General features: G+C 41.5%; 1 protein-coding gene across 3 annotated transcripts; it reads right to left on the bottom strand.

Moving 5' to 3' along the window:
• Nucleotides 1-3,225: 3,225 nt before the first annotated feature.
• On the bottom strand, nt 3,226-17,199 carry ldb3b (LIM domain binding 3b). 3 transcript variants are annotated; one of them, XM_083933264.1, is made up of 10 exons: nt 17,155-17,199; nt 16,574-16,919; nt 12,545-12,696; nt 12,217-12,289; nt 8,225-8,247; nt 6,865-7,062; nt 5,495-5,518; nt 4,560-4,729; nt 4,420-4,456; nt 3,226-3,855 (listed from the first exon to the last, which is right to left on the bottom strand). In XM_083933264.1, exons 2-10 carry the CDS (start codon nt 16,667-16,669, stop codon nt 3,759-3,761), a joined length of 870 nt encoding a protein of 289 aa, XP_083789390.1. In that variant the 5' UTR covers nt 16,670-16,919; nt 17,155-17,199; the 3' UTR covers nt 3,226-3,758. The 3 variants fall into 3 exon arrangements, with proteins under 3 accessions (XP_083789390.1, XP_083789391.1, XP_083789392.1); XM_083933265.1 differs by having other exon boundaries at nt 17,055-17,158; XM_083933266.1 differs by lacking the exon at nt 5,495-5,518.
• Nucleotides 17,200-20,428: the final 3,229 nt, after the last annotated feature.

Below are 20,428 nucleotides of genomic sequence, written 5' to 3'. Positions count from 1 at the left end.
TTTCCATGTAAAAAAGGAGGCAAACAGAACAAAATGATAAAAAGAAATACAAACTCTATATTTCTATTTCTGATACCTGATAAAACCAAGGTGGGAGGATTAAAGTGATATACCTGGAACAGTGCCGTTTGTAGAGAACACAATGTCTCATATTTCCAGTCTAAATGTACAGAATCCCACTGCCCTCTTGTGGCCTTAACACTTATGACACTATGACGCAGCATTATGGTTGACAGGTTGTCTTTAGAAATACAGTATAGAGGATTATTCAAGTGTTTATTGGAAAAGCTTTTAAGTCTTAAGCCAGGTTTGTGGGAAGTCAAGTATCAAGGAAGTGAAATACCACAGCAGTCAAACCTCATCAAATCATTTTAACTTAAAGCTACACTATTCAAGATTTTGTGTAATGTGAAAGATGTCGTTTGTAGCGATGAACCGACAGTGAAATATAAACTGACTGTGACCTGAGTTTTCGGGGGTTTTCCAGCACATTGTACTGGTTTTCCAGAGTTGGTGTAAAATGATCGAGGGGCGGCTTGAACATGAACATCTAAACAAACCGCATGAGAAAAGTGACTCCCGTAACCAAGGCAACAGCACATTAACTGCTCTGCGTTACAATGTAACAGTTGCTGTGGCAACATTAGTTTCATTATATAAACTATATATGACAGATGGAGTTGTGTTACTTTGCAAAACCTTATTGAAAATACATTAAACAATCAGTTTTTCATTGACTTGGGGGAAATTTAGGCAAATGTAGGTCCATTACTGGACAGATACTTGACAGCTTGTTGTGCATACATCCATGTATGAATTGCTTAACATCTACCAGGCACTGGTCCTTAGTCACAAAATGTTACTGAAAAAAAAACCCAAAACATTTACAAATAGATGCTAAATGACCATGATCACACAAACAACAATAAAATAAAAAACGATTACGACAAAACAAAATGACTACAATAGATGCCAAGCAACTATAGAAACAATCATAAAATGACCAAAAGGAAGTGCAAAACGACTAAAAATAGATCCAAATACCACAGAAAGAGGATGAAACAACTAAAAATGGATGCAAAGCAAAAGAGGTACAACATAACTAAAATTAGACTTTGAGTTTGGGTGTCTCTGGTGTCCCAGAGGGGGAACATCTTACGTGTCTGTGCCCAGGGGCCTATTGTCTCATAATACGTCCATGCATATGATTGATGATCAATTTTACACCTGTCCACCAGAATCACAGAGGAAAGGAGCACTGCCAGTGCAACAAGCTATTAAGACACATTCATTAAATTAACTTGACACTTCCTATAGAATCACCAGCAGAATAACGTTTAAGCAAATACAGTTTTTTGCAGGTGCAGTGCACACGCTACACCTGACTCACCTGTCCAGAAGTCATTCTGTGAGTTTTGTGCATCTCAAAGTCCTCCATCTGCTTGTTCATTCAGTATATCCAGTCCACTGAGCCTCTCTGTCACTGACCTCCTTAAAGTTTTCAAACATATTGAGCTGAATGTGTGACAATAATCTGTGATGATTATTGTCACACGTTCAGCTCAATATATAAGTCTTCACAAACCTTTGGGTAAAAGTTCCTCAGTGAATGCAGAAGTCCCCACTGGAAGATCCACTATGAGCATCTTTAGCATTTAGCAGTTAGCCACAACCAGCATGCACCTGTGACATGTGGGTGTGTTTGATTTGGGTCACTGTACATGCTCAGTGGGGGGTGCTGGTGCATTCAATCAATCTGCCTTTACAATAATTCTGACATCAACTATAACAACATAATTCTGAATTGTATTGCACTGTTGTAGCTATTTGATCCAGGACCAGTGAACATTTAACCAGCATTCAGAGGGAGTGATGTTTGTGCAGGCTCAGCTCTCTGAGTTCTGCAGCTTCTGATTCATCTACTTTCTTTTCTTCCATTTTCACACAGTTTAACAGGACTTTTTCATGTGACCATTGTATTTAGTCTGTAACACATGTGACTTGATTGTAGAGACATTACTGTCTGTCTGTCACAATGCATTCCATCTATGTACATCTTTAGGATTATCATCATTGCACTTTGCACTTTCTTGCAAAAAAGATATATTGTACATATTTTTCTTTTTTCTCTCTCAATGTTTATTGTTATATACTGTATATATGTATATATACATACACACATATACAGTATATCTATGGCTATGCACCGAGGCAAATGTGTTTTATGTGAAAACCAATGTGGCAAAAAATGTGATTCTGCTTGAGATGAAAAATCCTCAAGTACAAGTAAGTTGATGATATTTAAAAATACAAATACACAAAAACACATTTTTAAAGTAATAAGCAAATTTCTAGCCCTGGCTAAATAGTATGCCAGTGTTTAAATAATGTTCTCGTGCCACAAAAAGGTCCAAGTATCAAGTCTACAGCTCTCATTTGATCTCTTTTTTGTTTTTGATCTTACTCATTAAAATGTAATCATGATACAAGACCTTAAGAACATTATTTATGTATGAATAGCAACACTCTCCCTTATAGGTAATCATCAAAGGTCTTAGTTTTGATGTCAGTAATATTCAAGGCTTCTTGCGGGGCGGCAGTAGCTCAGTTCATAGGTGACTGGACTGGGAACCGGAGGGTTGCTGGTTTGAGTCCCTGTGTGAACCATGAATGGAGCGTGGACTGGCGGCTGGAGAGGTGCCAGTTTCTCACCTGGGCACTGCCGAGGTGCTGTTGAGCAAGGCACTGAACCCCCAACTGCTCGGGGCGCTGGTCACTGGCAGCCCCCTCGCTCTAACATCTCTCCATTAGTTGCATGTATATAGGTCCTGTCTGAGCATGTGTGTGTATTTCGGGCCTGTGTGTGTAACATGAAAAAAATAATAGAGTGAAAATTTAATTTCTCCATTCGCGGGACGAATAAAGGAATTCTTCTTCCATCCAGCTTCCACATTTGTGTAACTGTTCCACCAGCTTATAAACACTCATAATATTCTGTCAAAAGCTATTAGATGCTCTTTCTAAAAGATGTTAATCCCTGCAAAGTCAAAACACCCCGTCTGCCATACCGACAGCACTAGAACTGACAGGAAATGTGACTCACTGATTGAGGAGTGTCCTTATCAGGCGTGACATGACTCCATGCCTGCAGGTTTTTCGAGCCCCAAAATAGCTGAGTGAAACGTTTATTCAATTTTTGAGTTTACAGCAGTTCACGTAGCCGTATGGTTTTAAGAAAACATTTATTCACATTGATATAAGTACATTTTTGAGTGCATTTTTTTTACATACTGTATTTTGTGCATGTAGTAATCTCTATGTGTGTCTTTGTCCTTGCGTGCCTTCTCATAAGCATGTGTAGTGTTAAAAGTCATACGTTTGTGGATGCAGTTCATGTACTAAACAAACATCATCAGTTCTACATTTTCATTTGAATACTTATTTTTTGTACAAGTTCCCTTTAACTGAAGAGAGACAGAACCCAAACAAACTGGAAACAAAGAAAGCAAGAAAGAAAAACCCAAATGTGAGATCAGGTCTTAGCAGCGGACAGATACATTTGACAGGTAATATTGAGCTTATGAACACATAGCATTCTCACACTAACAGTTAATATCTCACATACTAATTGAGGCTACAACACTATCTCACATTCCTCCTCCTGTTCCTTTTTTTATCCCTCCATCATTTATCCCCTCTTCCTGATAACTTCCTGTGCTTTTGTCCATGTCTTCCTTTGCGTGTCCTCTTTGTCCTCTTCATTCCTGGACGTTGAGGATCTGTGAAGACAGTCCTTGGTGCCAGTTCTTCAGCTTGGCAAAGCGGGGCCCTTTCACCTCCGACTCAAATCTCTCTCTGGTGGTGTGGAAGGCAGGAAATATTTACACTTTTGAGCACAGTTCAACAATAGTTAGACCTGAAGACTGATGCCACTTCACTGCAAATAGGGAGCTACTGCCTGACTGGTCAACAGCTAGCCTAGCTCTGTCCAAAAGGTATTAAACTATGCCCACTAGCACATACAGCTAATTAAATAACATGTTAAGTGTAAAAGGGGGGCCATGTACCAGACTCTAGTACCTTCCTGGGGTCTGGTGTGTTGTTCTTTCTAGGGCTGCAGCTAACAATTATTTTCATTATGGATTCATTTGCCGATTATTTTCTAGATTATATCGGTTGGACTATAAAATGCCAGAAAATAGTGATCCCAGTGTATCAAAGTGCAATGTGATTTCTTAAAACGTCTTGTTTTGTCAGCCGCAAACTCGAAGTTATTCAATTAAGCTTGTTAAAACAGTGAAAAGCGAGAAATCCCCACATTTGAGAGGCTGATCTGCATTTTTTGCCATTTAAAAAAATACTTCAACCATCAATCCATTAGCAATATAGTTGGTTCTTCTTTTTCTGTATAGTCCTCACCTCGACTTCTGCAGGGCTTCTTCATCTGGGTCTTGCACTGCACGGGGAGAAAGACACAAGACAAATTAGGTAAGGACTCATGTCTGAGTCTGAACTGGAAGTTATGACAAAAGAAGTGTCTGTGTAGTCTGTGTACTGACTGTATTCAGTGCCAGTGATGTGAGCCAGCATCCTGAAGCTCTTGGACTGCAGGTTGGCAGCACGACGAGCCCACTCAGACATATTCTGGTTTGTTTCTCCTGGCCTGATCACCGCCTGGTAAACGGGAGACGCACAGTCTACCACAGGGTCCTTGATAGGCAGAGCTCCACTGCAGGGCAGAGAGTACTGTTAGAGCTCTGAGTGTGTGTGTGTGTGTGTGTGTGTGTGTGTGTGTGTGTGTGTGTGTGTGTGTGTGTGTGTGTGTGTGTGTGTGTGTGTGTGTGTGTGTGTGTGTGTGTGTGTGCGTGTGTATGTGTTTAAAGCCCTCAATAGAAGATCACAATGTAGAAATACTCATGATGTATACTGTAGATACCGGAGTGAGTTTACACAGCAACATGACTGGATAGTGTTTTTAATGAGTGTTAGAAAAGTGAGTCAATATTGATCCAGCAGTAGATAGTAGGAAAAAACACAATGATTGGATACTCAGAACATTCCCATGCCATGAAATCCCATCAGGTTCCTGAAGATGTGGTGATATTGGCTGTTTTTTTAAGAAGAGGACTCACAAAAAGAAAGAAAAATTGAACACAACCCACACTGTCACACAGTGAAAAGTATCTAAGTACGTGTAAGTACTTCCAGATACACTTTTACCTTTGGGTTAGTGAGATTGACCATGATACCGTACGGTCTGACACATTTAAAGGGACATGAAAAACACATTAAAATGGACAAATAGATGATTTACAAACATTTTCAGTATTATTATTTATCCTAATATTAATTCTAATCATATTAATATTCTAATTGTTCATGGATATTAGTTGATGAGACACAGGGAGCAACGCACAAGCTGTTATAAAATCATGAGACAAAGGCGACGCATCTGAGGAGAGGCGGGACACAAAAGGAGCACTGCTGTACTTACGCCAAGGGAGAGCCAGCCTCCTCACTGAGGTCACAACCGGGAAGGGAGGATGAGGAGGGATGGGTGGAGGACAGCACAGGTGGGGTTGTTTTTGGGGGTGTTTTTTGGGGTTGTGGAATGAGCAGAGGAAAGTGGGTGAAAAGCACGGAGGAGTATGTGGCACGGACACAGACAACATGGAAAAGCCCGAGCATACATCCGAGTAGCAGCGTGGGCTTAAAAGAGTCTTTTAAAGGGCTGATCATCACTCAAATGGGGAAAAGAAAATCTCACCTTCTGCTACAAATATCCAGCTTTTCTCTTAAAGGGGTCATATAATGTTCATTTTCAGGTTATGCTTGTATTTTGGGTTCCCACTAGAACATGTTCACATGCTTTAATGTTCAAAAGACACATTTTCTTCTCATATTGTCCGTCTGAATACATCTGAATTCCCCCCTTTGTCTTAAAGGCTCGGTTTCAGCACCAGTTTCTTTAAGACCCCCCTCCTGCCCTGATTGGTCAGCACTTCCGAGCCTTCTGCATCTGTGCATCATCATTGCAGTCGAGCACTGTAGCGACACCTTCTATCGTTATATAGTATAGTTGAGACATCACAACTGTACAGAAGTCCTGACCGCTTGTTCTCTGTGGATTGAGCGTTTTGATACTTTCACAATATTTTGACCTGTTTTATAATAATACCAAAAAAATACATCTCACTTTTTACAATATGGGACTGTTAATGATTTCCTCAACCCCCCCCCCCCCTCCCCCCAGATAATTTATCAATACTACAGGTTTACATCACTTAAATTCTAAAGAAGTACTATAATCTCAGTGAGTCAGTTTTGCGTGCTAAATGGTGCTAAAAGTTCCCATGAGCCTCAGCAGATGTTAATATGGAAAAGTAGCAAATGGAGTCTGAATTAGAGCTTTAGCACAATGCTTGTTTTTTGTTGGGAACCAGACACCACAGTCGCTGAATCCTGAACTCACTTGGAAAAAAAGTATTGGGACTATATCCTTTGTAGAAAGTAGTCTCAAAGAAAACTGCCTGTTTTATGGATTCTGAGGAACATCCAGGACACTGTTCCTGAAAAACACTCAATTCCTTGAGTATTAACAAAAACTCAACACGACAAAACAAAATTCCTTCCACCTCCATTGTTTTGTCTGTGGAGGCAGAAATCTTGGAGGTGGATGCATCAAAACCTTAGTGAAGAAAAGAGATACCACTAGCAGTAAGTGAGAATGTATATTTTTTGGGTTATTTGGATGAACTCATTTCTCAGTGCACAGGCCGGTTTGATCAGTGCGGCTTGATGTGCGTGAGTGGCGAGAGCGCATAAAAGACTGGAGAGGGGATTAGTTTGGTTGTGTGACCTCACCTGTCATGTCCCTTGGCTTGCGACTGCCCCGCGATGGCGTCCATGATGGCGTCCTGTGAGTACATGCTGATTGGTGTGTTGTACTGGGCGTGAACTATGGTGGCCTTTCCGCCCGGACCCCTCACCTCAATGGGCTTGTGGGTGGACAGGGCTGAGTCTTTCAGAGCAATGGGGTTGAAGCTGGGAGTGTACTCCACACTGTGAGTGTCAGGGGGGGTCGGGGTGGATGGGGTCAGAGATCAGTAAAGAGGAGGTGGTGAGATGCCAGTTGCAGAGGTGAAGATGAGTTTAACAGACAGGTGGAGGAGAGAGGGAATTCAAGAGCAAAGAAAAGACAGAGAGAGCACCACAGTGAAGGGAGCAAACTGGGTCAACATGTAGAAATGCAGCTGACAGACAGGTGGGGCTGTTGCACCACTAAATATTAACTTTTGGAGATGTACTATACTCAGCTCCACGGACCAAAAACACATCACACTTCAATGTAGCCGTGTCCCAGATCCATAGTACATGCACATTTTAAGCCTTTTTTGAGGGTCAAAAAATAACACGTATATATAAGCTTTCAAATGAAACAGCAATAAAGATGACCAACCAGTCCAAGGAAAACCAAACATGCTTATGTATCACAAAAACCAAACTGATTATCAGCTGCATATTTCAACTGGCACACTGAAATATGAAAAGCACACATTTCTGATGATGTTATACCGATACGCACCGCTGCCAAACATGGACACAGGATGCCAACGCACATGCATTAATGCACAGCAATTTTCTGCTTATCCATTCATATTCACAAAATTAAAGTTAAAGCTTAAGAGGTGGAAACATTGGTCGATATCATGGTAAAGTATGAGTACAGTATTACATGTTTTCTTAAGAAAAAAACTCTGTGTTCATGTGTCAGTAACTCTCTATTTGGTCAAGTCAAAATATTCCTACAATATAAAAAGCTTTTTTATGAACTCTTCGTTGATGTTTTTGCTTAATTCTTTATATAGTAACTACCTACTTATGCAGCTGTTAGTGAAATATGAAGTAGAAGGAAAAGTATAAAGTCTCCAGATGTACTCAAGTAAAGCAGCAGTACTTTAAAGCTGCATTGAAGTTCAGTACACGAGTAGATGTACTTTTTTTACCTTCCACTTCTTCGGACGGGATGCTGTTAATAACATTTGACCGAGGAGACAAACGATCAGCACACTCAATATGCTGTTACATTAAAGCCTTAAGCTCAAGTTCAACTTCACGCACATGACTGCATGTTGGACACAACTTCACACCAAAAATATCTAAACGAATACTCTCTAAACTGACTTCATGCGCATTGAATACTGAGAAAGGTGACGGTACTGACTTTGCAGCTGTGTTTGCGATAACCTGAAACACACCAGAGAGGCACGGACACACAAAGAGACAGAGAAGGAGAGAAAGTAATGAATCACCAGAGGGTATTTTGGTGATAACAATGGCACCGTGTGTGTTTGTAGGAAACTATCCAACTACAACACTATGCTGTAATCCCATGTACAGGTCAGAATAGCAGCCGTTTGTCATCAATGGGATATTTCCCAGCTTCCCCTGCATCATCAGGAGTGACTGACAAGAGCAGAAGCCTCTCAATCACATGACACAGAGACACATTTAGCACAGAACAGCCACGAATATACACAACTACAAAAACACACCACCTGATCGACTTACATATAGACGAGTAGACAAGCCGTCATTACTGCCTTTGCAGCTCAGTTGTGAGTCTGGGTACAACACTATGCTGTATGTAGTTCACTTTTTATTCTATTTGGACAGCATGTAGAAGCAGTTACATGTTTTTAAAGTTGTATAGATTATTACTTATTTTATTGCCATTTGATGGTCATGTTTGCAACAAAACATCGGGCCAGGAGCGTTAAGTGTGTGTAGGGGGGGGTGACCCCTCCCGGTCCTCTTGCTTGGATCACGCCCATTTTCACTCTCAACCTTCATTCTAATGAAAGTTGAGTTTGAACTACATCCATGTAAATCTCCATGGGTGCATCTTCCCCGGTTATGACGCCATCAAAATCAGGCCGCAGACAGACGGACAGACAGACGGACAGACAGACGGACAGACAGACAGACATATAACATCAAAACACTCCAAAGGCCTCTATGGCAGTTCTCATTACTGTGGGTGTCTCCAAGATCCCGTTTTGCCATGATGACACACACAGACAAGGTAAAAACAGTACCAGCGTTGCTGTCCCATCTAGTAATCAGCATGTTTCAGTAGCCAACAGAGGAGCAACCAGGAGCAGCTAAAGAACAAGTGATGTGCTGCCACCACGCTGACCTCTGGCTAGCTTGGTACGCTTGGTACAGTATCATGTGGTTCAGATTTTTATCAAATGATGCATTTCCTCTGATCCCAAAGCAAGAAATAATAGAGTTTGATGATTTAAATCCTAAGATATTAAGTTCTCATAGACTGCGTCGTAACCCGTTTCAAATAGCTTTAAGACTAAACATCTTCCATATTTACACAAACTACTTTCATCTGTCAGAGGGGACGAATGCTGACAGATTGGTCCGTACAGTGCATGGATGTGTTCAGGGTACAGTAGGTGAAGTGGAACGTGCTCAGCAACACCTCACACGTGGGACATCTCCCTTCAGAGAGGGGGAGCTATCTCAGTATTGGCAGGGGGCATCCAGGGGAATCAGGATGAAGGTGTGTAACCGGAGAAGAACATTCCCTGACCAACAGCTGCTCTCTCCTGTGTGTGTGTGTGTGTGTGTGTGTGTGTGTGTGTGTGTGTGTGTGTGTGTGAGTTTGCGCGCGCACGTGTGTGTGCACGTGGAATCAGGAGACTCTTTCTGCTCGGTGAGGTGGGGTCGCTGGCATGATACTGCCGTCATCGTCCCTGCAGTCTGCCCGGGGCACGTTCCCTGACACCTGACTTATCGTTGGCCTTTACTGGAAGGCAGCACAGCTCCAGAGGGGAAACGCATTAGTGAAGACTGATATCTGGGTGTGATATGTCAGAGGCAAAGCTGCTCGCATCCTTAATTAACATCTACAAGTATTTCATGACTGAGGCTTGACCCAAACTCATACCATCCCACTGAGGAGAGTTTCCTCAACGTTGACCTCAACTATACTCCCACTGAACTCTACTCAACACAAAGTACAGTCAAGATAAAAGCGATGCTGATAATGCAAAATGGCATAAACAAAAGCAGATTCAGGCCTTTTTGGGTCACCCAACCGTGCAAACATGTACTCCAAAAACAACCTAAATAATACCTGTTTCTGACACGGTCATTTTGAGGGTAAGTGCAAATATAAAATAGGCACATAGTGCAAAACATTGGATATTAAAAATATTTAATCTTGTGACATTGCTTTATATATTTTCTTATTATCAATAAACCAACTAACATATCGTATTCCTCCATTGAATGACATGTTCCTTCATTACGTTGAACAGAGGCTCTGTAGTTTATTTTGAGGTGACCTCATACACTCCGCTGCTGCTGTAAATACTCACTAGAGCGCTAAATGCGTATTAATCCGTGACTGAAAACTGTCCCTAACAAATTGACCCGTTTGATTAACAATCACTAAAACTATTATTCCAGCTTTTTGAGGAAATTACTGAAGCTTTATAAAAAAAATGGAAGATTCAAATTTTAGGTGGAATCAAATGGGTATGGGGTACAGACAACTTAGGGAAGTCAAAGTGTTTGAGAAATACTCATCGACGATGTATGTCTTTTCCTTGGTCACAAAAAGAAAGATCATTACCACTTTACTAATGTGATCTAATGGGAACATTTATAAATGGCACACCGCCTTAAAGGGTATTTTGTGTGCCACATCAATGCATTGGCTTTTTTCAACGTCCTGTTCTCATTCCTAACTCGTCAGGTTTTTTTTTTTGCCTTTTTCCTCCTTTATTTTGTGGTGTTTACGCGCTAAACATCGTGAAATCGAACAAAACTACTTAGTTAGATTTATAAAAAGATCATGGTTACGGTTAAAATATGTATTTTTGTTAGGTTACTTAAGTCAACTTTGCTTGTGTCCAGTGTGAAACCAAAAAGCCGTCTCCTGGGCGGAAGTCCTGTTTGTTTGACACATCCTTCCACCTAATCTTCCTCCCTACGCTGACTTTTACTTTTTATACCACATCACAATATAAGTCAGTAGACAGAATAGCATAGAATGGCAAAACAGGAAAAGTCACAGTGAAAGAGAGAGAAAAGATGCATTCGCATGAAAATAAAAAGCCTCAAAAAATGCAAATCGTGGAGCTGAAACAGCCGAGGAGTTCTTTAAAATATTTTTTTGCAACATCATCTCCCCGCTTTCATTCCTGTAGTCTGATCTCCTGCGACTCTGGTACCTGGAGTTGGGCCAGGTATGTTTGTGTATACGCTCCTGAAATAGTGCCACATGTGCGAGGAATGGCTGCTGGGATAGAGATGGAAAGTTCTGAGTATATTTTCTCAGCACGGTCATTTTAAAGTGAGGTTAAACGAGGACGGGTGTGGTGTGCATTTGCTTCATTCCTCCAGAGTGAAATGCAGCACGTTTGTTAAGTTTTGTTACGTCAGCTGGTGGCTGGTTTTCGGGTTATCACTGAAGGAGTTAAATCGTTTCTCTTAGTGTTAAAGATCTCTGTGGTGACCTACCCCAGTGATGAAGCTGCCGACCCCTGTCCTAACTTGCTCTGCATCAGCATCATTTCTCTGAGAGTTTCGGGAGAGTAAAGGCCAACTGGGGAATTGTACTGCCCCCACTGGCCTGGTGGTGATACGGCAGTCGGCGTGGAGGAGGCAGGAGCTTTGACTGGGGTCGAGAGGAGCTCTGGATCTTTTTTAGGAACTTGGAAGAGATCCCCCTCGGAGGACTTTCTATCCTGGAAAAATTCATAGGACAAGGGCTACTCCATTTGAACTTCCTCTACAAAATATTTTGGCCCGACCTCCCCTTTCACTTTCTCCTTAACTCCTTAAAAAGTTCAAGTGAAACAAGAGTAAAGGTATCAGCTTGTTGTGTCTTCTTTCTCCTTTCCTTTGGGTTGCTGACCTCTGCACAGGCCTCCCTGCAGTTGCACTGTGAATATCTGACACTAGAGGGCAGCAGGACACTGCCTCATGGCACCGTTTCTCACAAACAGGACAAGAATGCAAAACATATTTGACAGACGTACATACAAACATGTATCAACAAGTATGCAGATATAAAATCGGTATTGTGTGTGTGTGTGTGTGTGTGTGTGTGTGTGTGTGTGTGTGTGTGTGTGTGTGTGTGTGTGTGTGTGTGTGTGGATTTGTCCGTTATTGTTGTGGCTGTGTTTGTACCTTCTGGTGCGGGATGACTGGCATGGGTGAGTCCATTCTTTGAATTGTGGAAAATGCTGCAGCACGTTTTGATCTAAAGATTAAATAACAAAATATACCTTTAAAATATACTGTTACGTCATATTTTACCACTTTGTTTTTGAGCATTAACAGATATTGTTAATAAAGAATGAGAACCAAGTGTGGTACAGCTTTGGGTACATTTAAATCGTTTTAATATGCAGCCCTATTTGTCATTTTCCTGGCTTATCTGCAGGTAAGAACCTGCTTCTTCGTCATCTACTTTGAGTTGTATGGGTGTTTAGGTGTAAGTGTGCTGGTTGTTTACTTCTGCATGGTGAGTGACAGTTTGCTGGAGGCAGCCTTGATCTTGTTTTGGGCCTCCAGGTGCGTCATCCCGTCGGTGCTGACCCCATCTATGGCTGAGATGATGTCGCCCTGGGCCAGGCTGCCACCCACTGCCTTGCTGCCTGGAGTTATCTATGGAGGGGTCAAGAGAGCAGGTCACGCTGAGACCACTGACACAGAATCCTCCGAAAACACAAACACATACCAATATTACATATTTTAGGGATATTAATGAATGCTGGACTAATACGCCAGGGTGAATGTAAAATAAGATACTAAACTAAAACTTTACGTCAAAATAATTTGTTCACTTTTTCCTCTGTGGTGTGGCACTGCACTCCACATTATGCTGCGTGTGTAGCTGCTCAATAAATAAGCCTTAAAATGAGAGGAGAAAAGCTGATGAAGCGAAAAGAAACAAATCCGTTAGCTCTGCAGATAAAGGGCTGATTAAAATATCTGCATTGGGTTTATCAACAGAGTGGAATCACATTTTTATCTTAGAGTCTCATCAGTCTCCACAGCTGCAAATAAGGCTGTCTCACAGTGAAATAAACAAGTAGAAAAGCAGAAGGTTTTTCTAGTTACAAAGCAATGAAGTGTGCAGGACAGGGACACACACAGCGTGGGAACTGCAGCTTAAACTATTTATGCAGTCTGTGCAATGGTTCAATCTAAGAAACCTTTTGAACAAATGCTTTCGTTTTGCAAATATTTATTTTCATGTTGGAAAGTGCACGACCTTCAGCTGAATCCTGATGCTCCTGGCTCTGATGCAAAGCCAGACTTTAGAGCTTAAACTACACAGAGAGGAGGTTTAAGTGAGCCCAGAGGCCCGGCCGGGCATACAGTACTGGGTTTAAGCTTACAGTCAACTCGTTAAAGAGTTAAAAATAAGCAATGCTGTCTGGCTTCACTGGGATTGACCCTACTGAGCCCCCCTTCATCCCCCCAACACACACAAACACACACACACACATACACACACACACAAACACACACTGCACCCCTCCCACACACCTGCTACTGACATTCATGCAAGACTTCCTATATTCTATTTTTTTCCATTTCAATTGAGTCCTCCTCTGTACAATTCACACTTTGCTACATTATTTCACCACTTCACACATCACATAATGTCCTCTGTGTTCTGCTTTCTGTGAGACTGTCACTCTCGCTTCTTGTCAACCTGTCTGCTTTTTTTTTGTCTGCTTTTTTTTTGTCTGCTTTGTGTACATATTTTTCTTCCTTTGAATTACAGCCATTATGCCTGTGTGTGTGTGTGTGTGTGTGTGTGTGTGTGTGTGTGTGTGTGTGTGTGTGTGTGTGTGTGTGTGTGTGTGTGTGTGTGTAATGCGGTTACAATAGGTGGTAGTGGGAGGAAAAGCAAGGCAGATTTTTTTCTCTCTGAACGGGCCGCCTCAGTGTAATCAGACACACATGTAGACACACTGCCCGGCCACTCTGTCTGTGCGTCAGACAGTTCAAATATAGCAAAACATGAAAGGGATATGAGGACTGAATATGTGAAAACTAGATGAAGATCTCTGGAGCTTTATGAAACTATAAAAATCTAGAAAATGTGTGGTGTGTGTGGTAGTGTCCATTCATTTAGCCTCAACACAGACATAGACTTAAGTGTCAAATGCCTATTAAAGGTGACACATATTTCAGCCTTTTCTCATCATTTGAACTATGACGACCCGACTTATAGTCATATAATTTAACTGTACAGCAGGAAAACAGTTAAGTATGCCACATATTTAATGGACTGTGCTTAAACTTGGCTAAAAATATGTCAGGAATCCACCTTCGTCTTTCCTTTCTTAGTTCTCGGCAAAAGTCGGCTGAAATCCAAACGGCAGCGGTGTTACGTCAAACTGTAACGCCACCCTGAGTTGTCATGTCAAGCTGCAGTGTTTTATGTGAACCTGTCAGAGCCCGACGCGACCACAGTATGAACCCAAATCCAATGATACAATGTCATGGTGGACACAGCTCAAAGCTTCTCCTGGGTGCCTGAGACTGAGGGATCAGAAGACAACGAACTAACACGTCTGGAGCTGTGAATCGATATAACGCAGGCTGATCACCAGCTGAGCATCAATCAGGACTGAAGTATGAGCGTTAACGTCCACACTGTCCCGGTTATCGTCACCTCCTCTACCTTCGTCTCACCTCCCGATTCTCTCAAATCCAGCCATCCGTCTATTCCTTCACAGGAGCAGCTCCAGAAAGGTGAAGCTGAACTATAAGCACGGAATAAAGCTTACTAAAGATAAAACAGGTTGCCGTAAGCTTGCACACTTCTTTCCTGCCACATTCCCACCCGTCTCCATCCATCCACCTCTCCTCCAGGGCTATTTAAAGGAAACACTGTAAATACACCAGCAGTCCTGCCAGAGAGAGAGAGAGAGACACCCAGTCGCTCTCTCTCTCTGCTGCTGAGGTTAAAAATCTTTCATTTGTAGAGTGACGCTTCATTTCCATCACTTTTTCTTAAATTCTAATAGTTTTAAGCAAATAAGCTTCACCTTTATTGATGGTTTAGAGTATTTTAATGTACAGATAAAAGTATGTACGTTCTTGTTCAACTCAGTTATTTTAATAAATCATCTCCTTTGTCTTCTGTCATTTGCAACAACAACAAGAATTCTTTAACTTTGCCAAAAAAATATTGCAAGAAATAAAACCTGTATATTTCTCATACTTTTAAAATTATCATTATCTTGTTTTTATTATCCTATTTTGGTGTTTTCTGTGTTTTATACCTGTGTTATTGATTGTGAAGCACTTTTCATGTCGTAAAATATACATAAAGTACGTTGTGATTAATTGAATGCGGTGTTTTGGGACGACATGTCTGTTTGTAAGATTTGACCATTAAAACAAGTCAATTCATCTCAAAATCATCAAATACTCTGACTTGACTGTGCTTAGCTAAAAGTCATGTTTAATCAAGCCTATGACCTGAAATCTGAGGGTGGACCGGACATTTGAGCTTGCATCAGAATCAGAAACACTTTAATAATCCCAGGGGGGAAATTATGTAATGCAATCAAAGTAAATACTGTATCATACACATTTTTTGCAAGAGCTATGTTCCAAGAAAAACTCTCACAGCAGTAAAAGTTACCTAACCCTAGCTGCTTTGATTCCACTTAAACTATTCCAGTCTTTTCCACTGCTGCGCTATTCTTGAAATCTCTCAGGACATTACATCTGAGCCTCCCTGTCATCATCACATACAGCAACATTACATAACCACTGCTCTCACACACGCACGCACGCACGCACGCACGCACGCACACACGCACACACGCCAAACACACACACACACGCACACGCACACGCACACACACACACACACACACACACACACACACACACACACACACACACACACACACACACACACACACACACACACACACACACACACACACACACACACACACACACACACACACACACACACACACACACACACACACACACACACACACACACACACACACACACACACACACACCTGCTTATACAGTATGCACCTGATACAAGCTTGATGAAGTTCGAACATGCAACATACTGTACCAGGTGAATACTGTGACATAAAAACTAAAACAAAGGTTACATTCATGTCATAGATGCTTAATGTAACCTAGAAAACCTTCAACCTCATTAGTTTTTTTTTTTACTAAAATACACCTACACATATTTCTACCTGCAAATCATCCAAATGGTGCTTATTTGGATATCCAAGCAGGAAAATGGAATAAAAGTGAATAAAGTGAGTTTACGTTGAGGGTTTCGGTTCAAATTATTGTGTGTATTGGTTTTCATTATGTGTGGCAGTGTACCATGTTGAAGAAATTGAAATTCTAGCAATTTCATTGTTTGGTCAGAGTGGATAATCAGTTTTCTATTGTTTGTGAGATACTTTTTCAATGTCATATTTCTTGATACTTGTACTTTTGTCACAGCAGCCTGTGTGGGACGCTGTCCTTACCCTGGAGATGGTGAGTGGCATATTGAAGTCCTTTCCTCCCTGTAGTCTGAAGCCCCATGGAGCGGGGCCATTCAGAGTCACTGTGTACGTAGTCATCTTGGGTTCAACGTCAACACTCCTCCCGCTAACAACTCCTGCTGGCTGTGGGGTTTCTCCTCTTTGCTCGGTAGGCCTTCTCTGTTCCTCCCCTGCTATCCTTGTGTCCCGGTCGGCCTCGGTGGTCACTTCTCCTCCGTCAGCCCTGGCTTCACGACCGTCTCGTCCCTGTCTGCTCCCAGCTCTCTGGACAAACACCCTGGGGTGGTGGTGAAGGTGGTGGGTGGGTGGGTCAGATGCTGTGGAGCCTCTGTGACACACAAACAGACACGCGTTCGTGCACACAGATACACATTTGTGTAGATAGATAGACACACAGAAAGTGCAGAGGCAAGCTGCAGAACACTAAACTGTTTTTGCCACAAAAACCTCCTTAATCTCTTACCCTGTAAACGCAAAACTCTCTAAACAAACCCAGAGTTTTAGAGAATGCAAACTCTAAAAAGTCAACTTTAAGCTTAATATTAAGAGAGAAGAGTTCTTGCCTGCAGAGTTGCTGAGGGCGAGGAAGAGACAGCCTAAGAATAGCCGAGGTGAGCATAGACACAGAGGCCCTGGCCCTTATAAGGCTTGTAACACGAGGCCCCAGAATGCTTCACTGCCGATTCACATCGCCAATATAGACCCCTCTTACTGCAACAAATTCTCCCTCTCTCTTTCTCCCTCTCTTAACGCTATCAGTTCATGCTCGCACCCTATTATCCGTCATCAGTCTCTGTGCGCTTTTCGCTTTTGCAGTCTTCCATTCTGCTCGAGAGGAGGAAACAACTAATTACATGGCGTTGTTTCCCTAGAAACACCGTCCACCAAGCTGATCGAGTCCTGTGTTGGTGCGTGTGATACGGACCAATTCAATTAGCAGCAAAACCGCAGCTGTTAAGGTTAAGTGAACACAAACAGAGTCTGACATTGTTTAATAGGTGGTGACATTTTAATCACATCACGCTTTAGAGACGCACACACACACACACTCATGCACGCACTCGCACACGCGCACACGCACACACACACACACACATAAAGTTTATGCCTACTAAACACCTTATTTTAAAAGACAAGAGATGGTGTTTGATCCCTCAGCAGTGAATATCTAGGACTTCAGTTTCGGATCAGATTCATATTGATGGCAAACTCGGTTGGAGAGCATGCCTTTTCTCATAATATGCCTATCCATTAAATGTTAGATGGTATAAAACATATCTTAAATCGAGTTACCTCAATCAAAAGGTTACAGTAGATTATTACCACTTTCATGTCTATGTGTTAAATGTGAGGCTACACTATATTTGTATTCATTTAATGTAGTTGGGTATAGCCAAGTATGTACATACAGTGTATTTAACTCTCTAACTTTTATTGTATTTTTTCATATCATTTTTTCAAACGTAATTTTCAGTCCAATGTCAAGGAATGTATTGTTTTGTTTAAAGAAATGAAAAAATAAAAAGTTCTAAAATAATAATAAAATGCAAAGCTACAGGCAGAAGAAGGCCGTTAGCTTAGCTTAGCATAATCAATGGAATCAAGTGGAAACAGCTAGCTCGGCTCAGCCAAAGCTTAAACAAATCTGCCTACCAACACTTCTACGTTTTGAACATTTTAAATTTCTGTCTGTGTACTCTTTAATATTGCCTTCTAGTCAGCAGGCGGTTAGCAAATCAATTACCGAATAATAGCATTTTCCAAAGCTTCCATGGGGAATAGGAATGTGTCATCAACAGCAAGTCGGCCATTTTACGGGGAAAAGGTTAAGAGTGCCTTCTGCTGGCTGTTTACTGTAATGTCAAAAAGGACTTAACTAACACAAGAACCTACACAGTGAATAAGATTCAAAACACAAAATATAGCTGACACAAGTATAGGAATTATTCACGATTACCCGTCATTTCTTAGCAATCAGTTAGCATAACATTAGCTAGCTTATTTATCTCAAAATGACTGTTTGGATGGCATTTGGCTGGTAGATCTGAAGGTCCTGTACCCACCTGTTTTACAAATTGGAGTTGAGCCTCCAAAGGCCGCTACCCTCCAAAAATGGCGGAGCCGATGCGCCGCGATTACAATTCCTTAGAAGACATGTGCACTAAAGGGAGTTAGGAACCAAAATGACTGAGATCTTATGGATAAAACAACATTAAAAGTAGTTTTTGTGCATGAACCAGAAAAGTGTTAGCCCAGAGTGAAGTATGACCTGTTAGCTCTAGTAATCTGACTTTTATATGTTACAAAGTGCTGGAGGGTGGTAGCTCATTTTGGTTTATAATAAAACAGCTCACACTGTTAAAATAAGAAAAAATGTTAGCTTCTGGCTGCCAGTCAATAGAGTTTTGAAGTTTGGACAGAGCCAGAATTGCTGTTATACCCAACTTCAAGTCTTTGTGCTACAGTAAGCAAAAAGGCTCTATAGCTCCAAACCGAATGTACAGACATGAGAGCGGTCCCATCATTTCAATGGCTAAAGGAGTAAAAACAGCTCTTGGTTCTTTTTTGTTGTGAACACCGTGGAGCAACAGTCTGTAGGAAAAAGGTAGTTATGCATGAATCAATTGAGCCATTATTGTTACCCCTTTCATTGAAAGTCCTGAACCTTGACCGTGTTTTTATTCACTAATTATTAAGCATGTTTACTTATAACGTGCACATCACATGAATGTAAGTTAAGATGTGAAGTGAAAAACATCTCATTACTCTGATGTGCACTTTTCCATTAAATAAAGCGTTGGTTTTAAATGACTGGGGCCAAAAGGAGAACAAAGGGAGGAAGGCAGCATACTGTAGCTGTTTGTTCAGGTGAAGTGATTTCACCTGAAGGAGGTGTTTCCTTTCTAGGCAGGAGTAGTTGTGCTGTCTTCCCTGCCTCAGGTTTGAGCTCTTGAGGGGATCTTCTGACTCAACAGTCTGACTCTACTGGAGGAAGTCGGGGGGGTAAGCAAAGCAACCAAACCAAAACACAATAAATAGATTAAATAAAACCAACTTTAAAGAAGAAATGCCCCTGAGCCTTTTTGACTGCCACACAGTATTTGTACTCAGGAAAAACACATGTTTATTGGAAACACAGCCGCTTCTATCACCACAGAAAGACAATTCCGCTGAAGCAGGCATACTCACACACTGATGCTCTTTTATCGCTCTTTCCTTTCACACTTGCGTACATCGTGTAACAGCATGTGTAGACACGCACACAGACACAGACACGCACGCACTCACAGGTTTCTAAGAGATTGGACACACTGTGAGAATGATGGTTCAGAGAAAGGCAGGGAGAAAAAAGAAACACAATTACAGCATATTTCACCTTAACACTTATTTTTTGATTGCTTTCACTAGTTTGCAGGGGCAGAATAAGGTGGTCATGAGGCCCTAGGCTACTCTTTGTGTGGGGCCCCCTCTCACCCGTCATGTTTTGAAAAAAAGTAATTGTGAGCCATGTTTGCGTGCCAGGAATATAATGCTACATGGCCCACATGCACACACTCAGGTGCACTGGCATACGCACACATTGAAACAACCTTTACTATAAAAAAGAAAAAGGCATTCACTGTGCATCTGCCAGCTGGTAACAACTTTTCATTCACAACAGGTACAAAGTCTCATTTTTTTTATTGTTTGAATAACAAAATTACCTTATGATCCTGACCACATGGTGTGACATTTGAGACAGCTACAGCTACTGAATCAGCTGCTTCATTTTTTTTTTAATGTTTCTTACGGAACGATAGGGGTCAAGGTTTATTTTCTCCTTCTCTGAAGTAAATT

This window comes from Echiichthys vipera, assembly GCF_963691815.1.
Source record: "Echiichthys vipera genome assembly, chromosome: 18".
NCBI classification, from domain to species: domain Eukaryota; kingdom Metazoa; phylum Chordata; class Actinopteri; order Perciformes; family Trachinidae; genus Echiichthys; species Echiichthys vipera.
The sequence above is the reverse complement of the archived record's forward strand: the minus strand, read 5'-3'. Positions and strand labels throughout refer to the sequence as shown.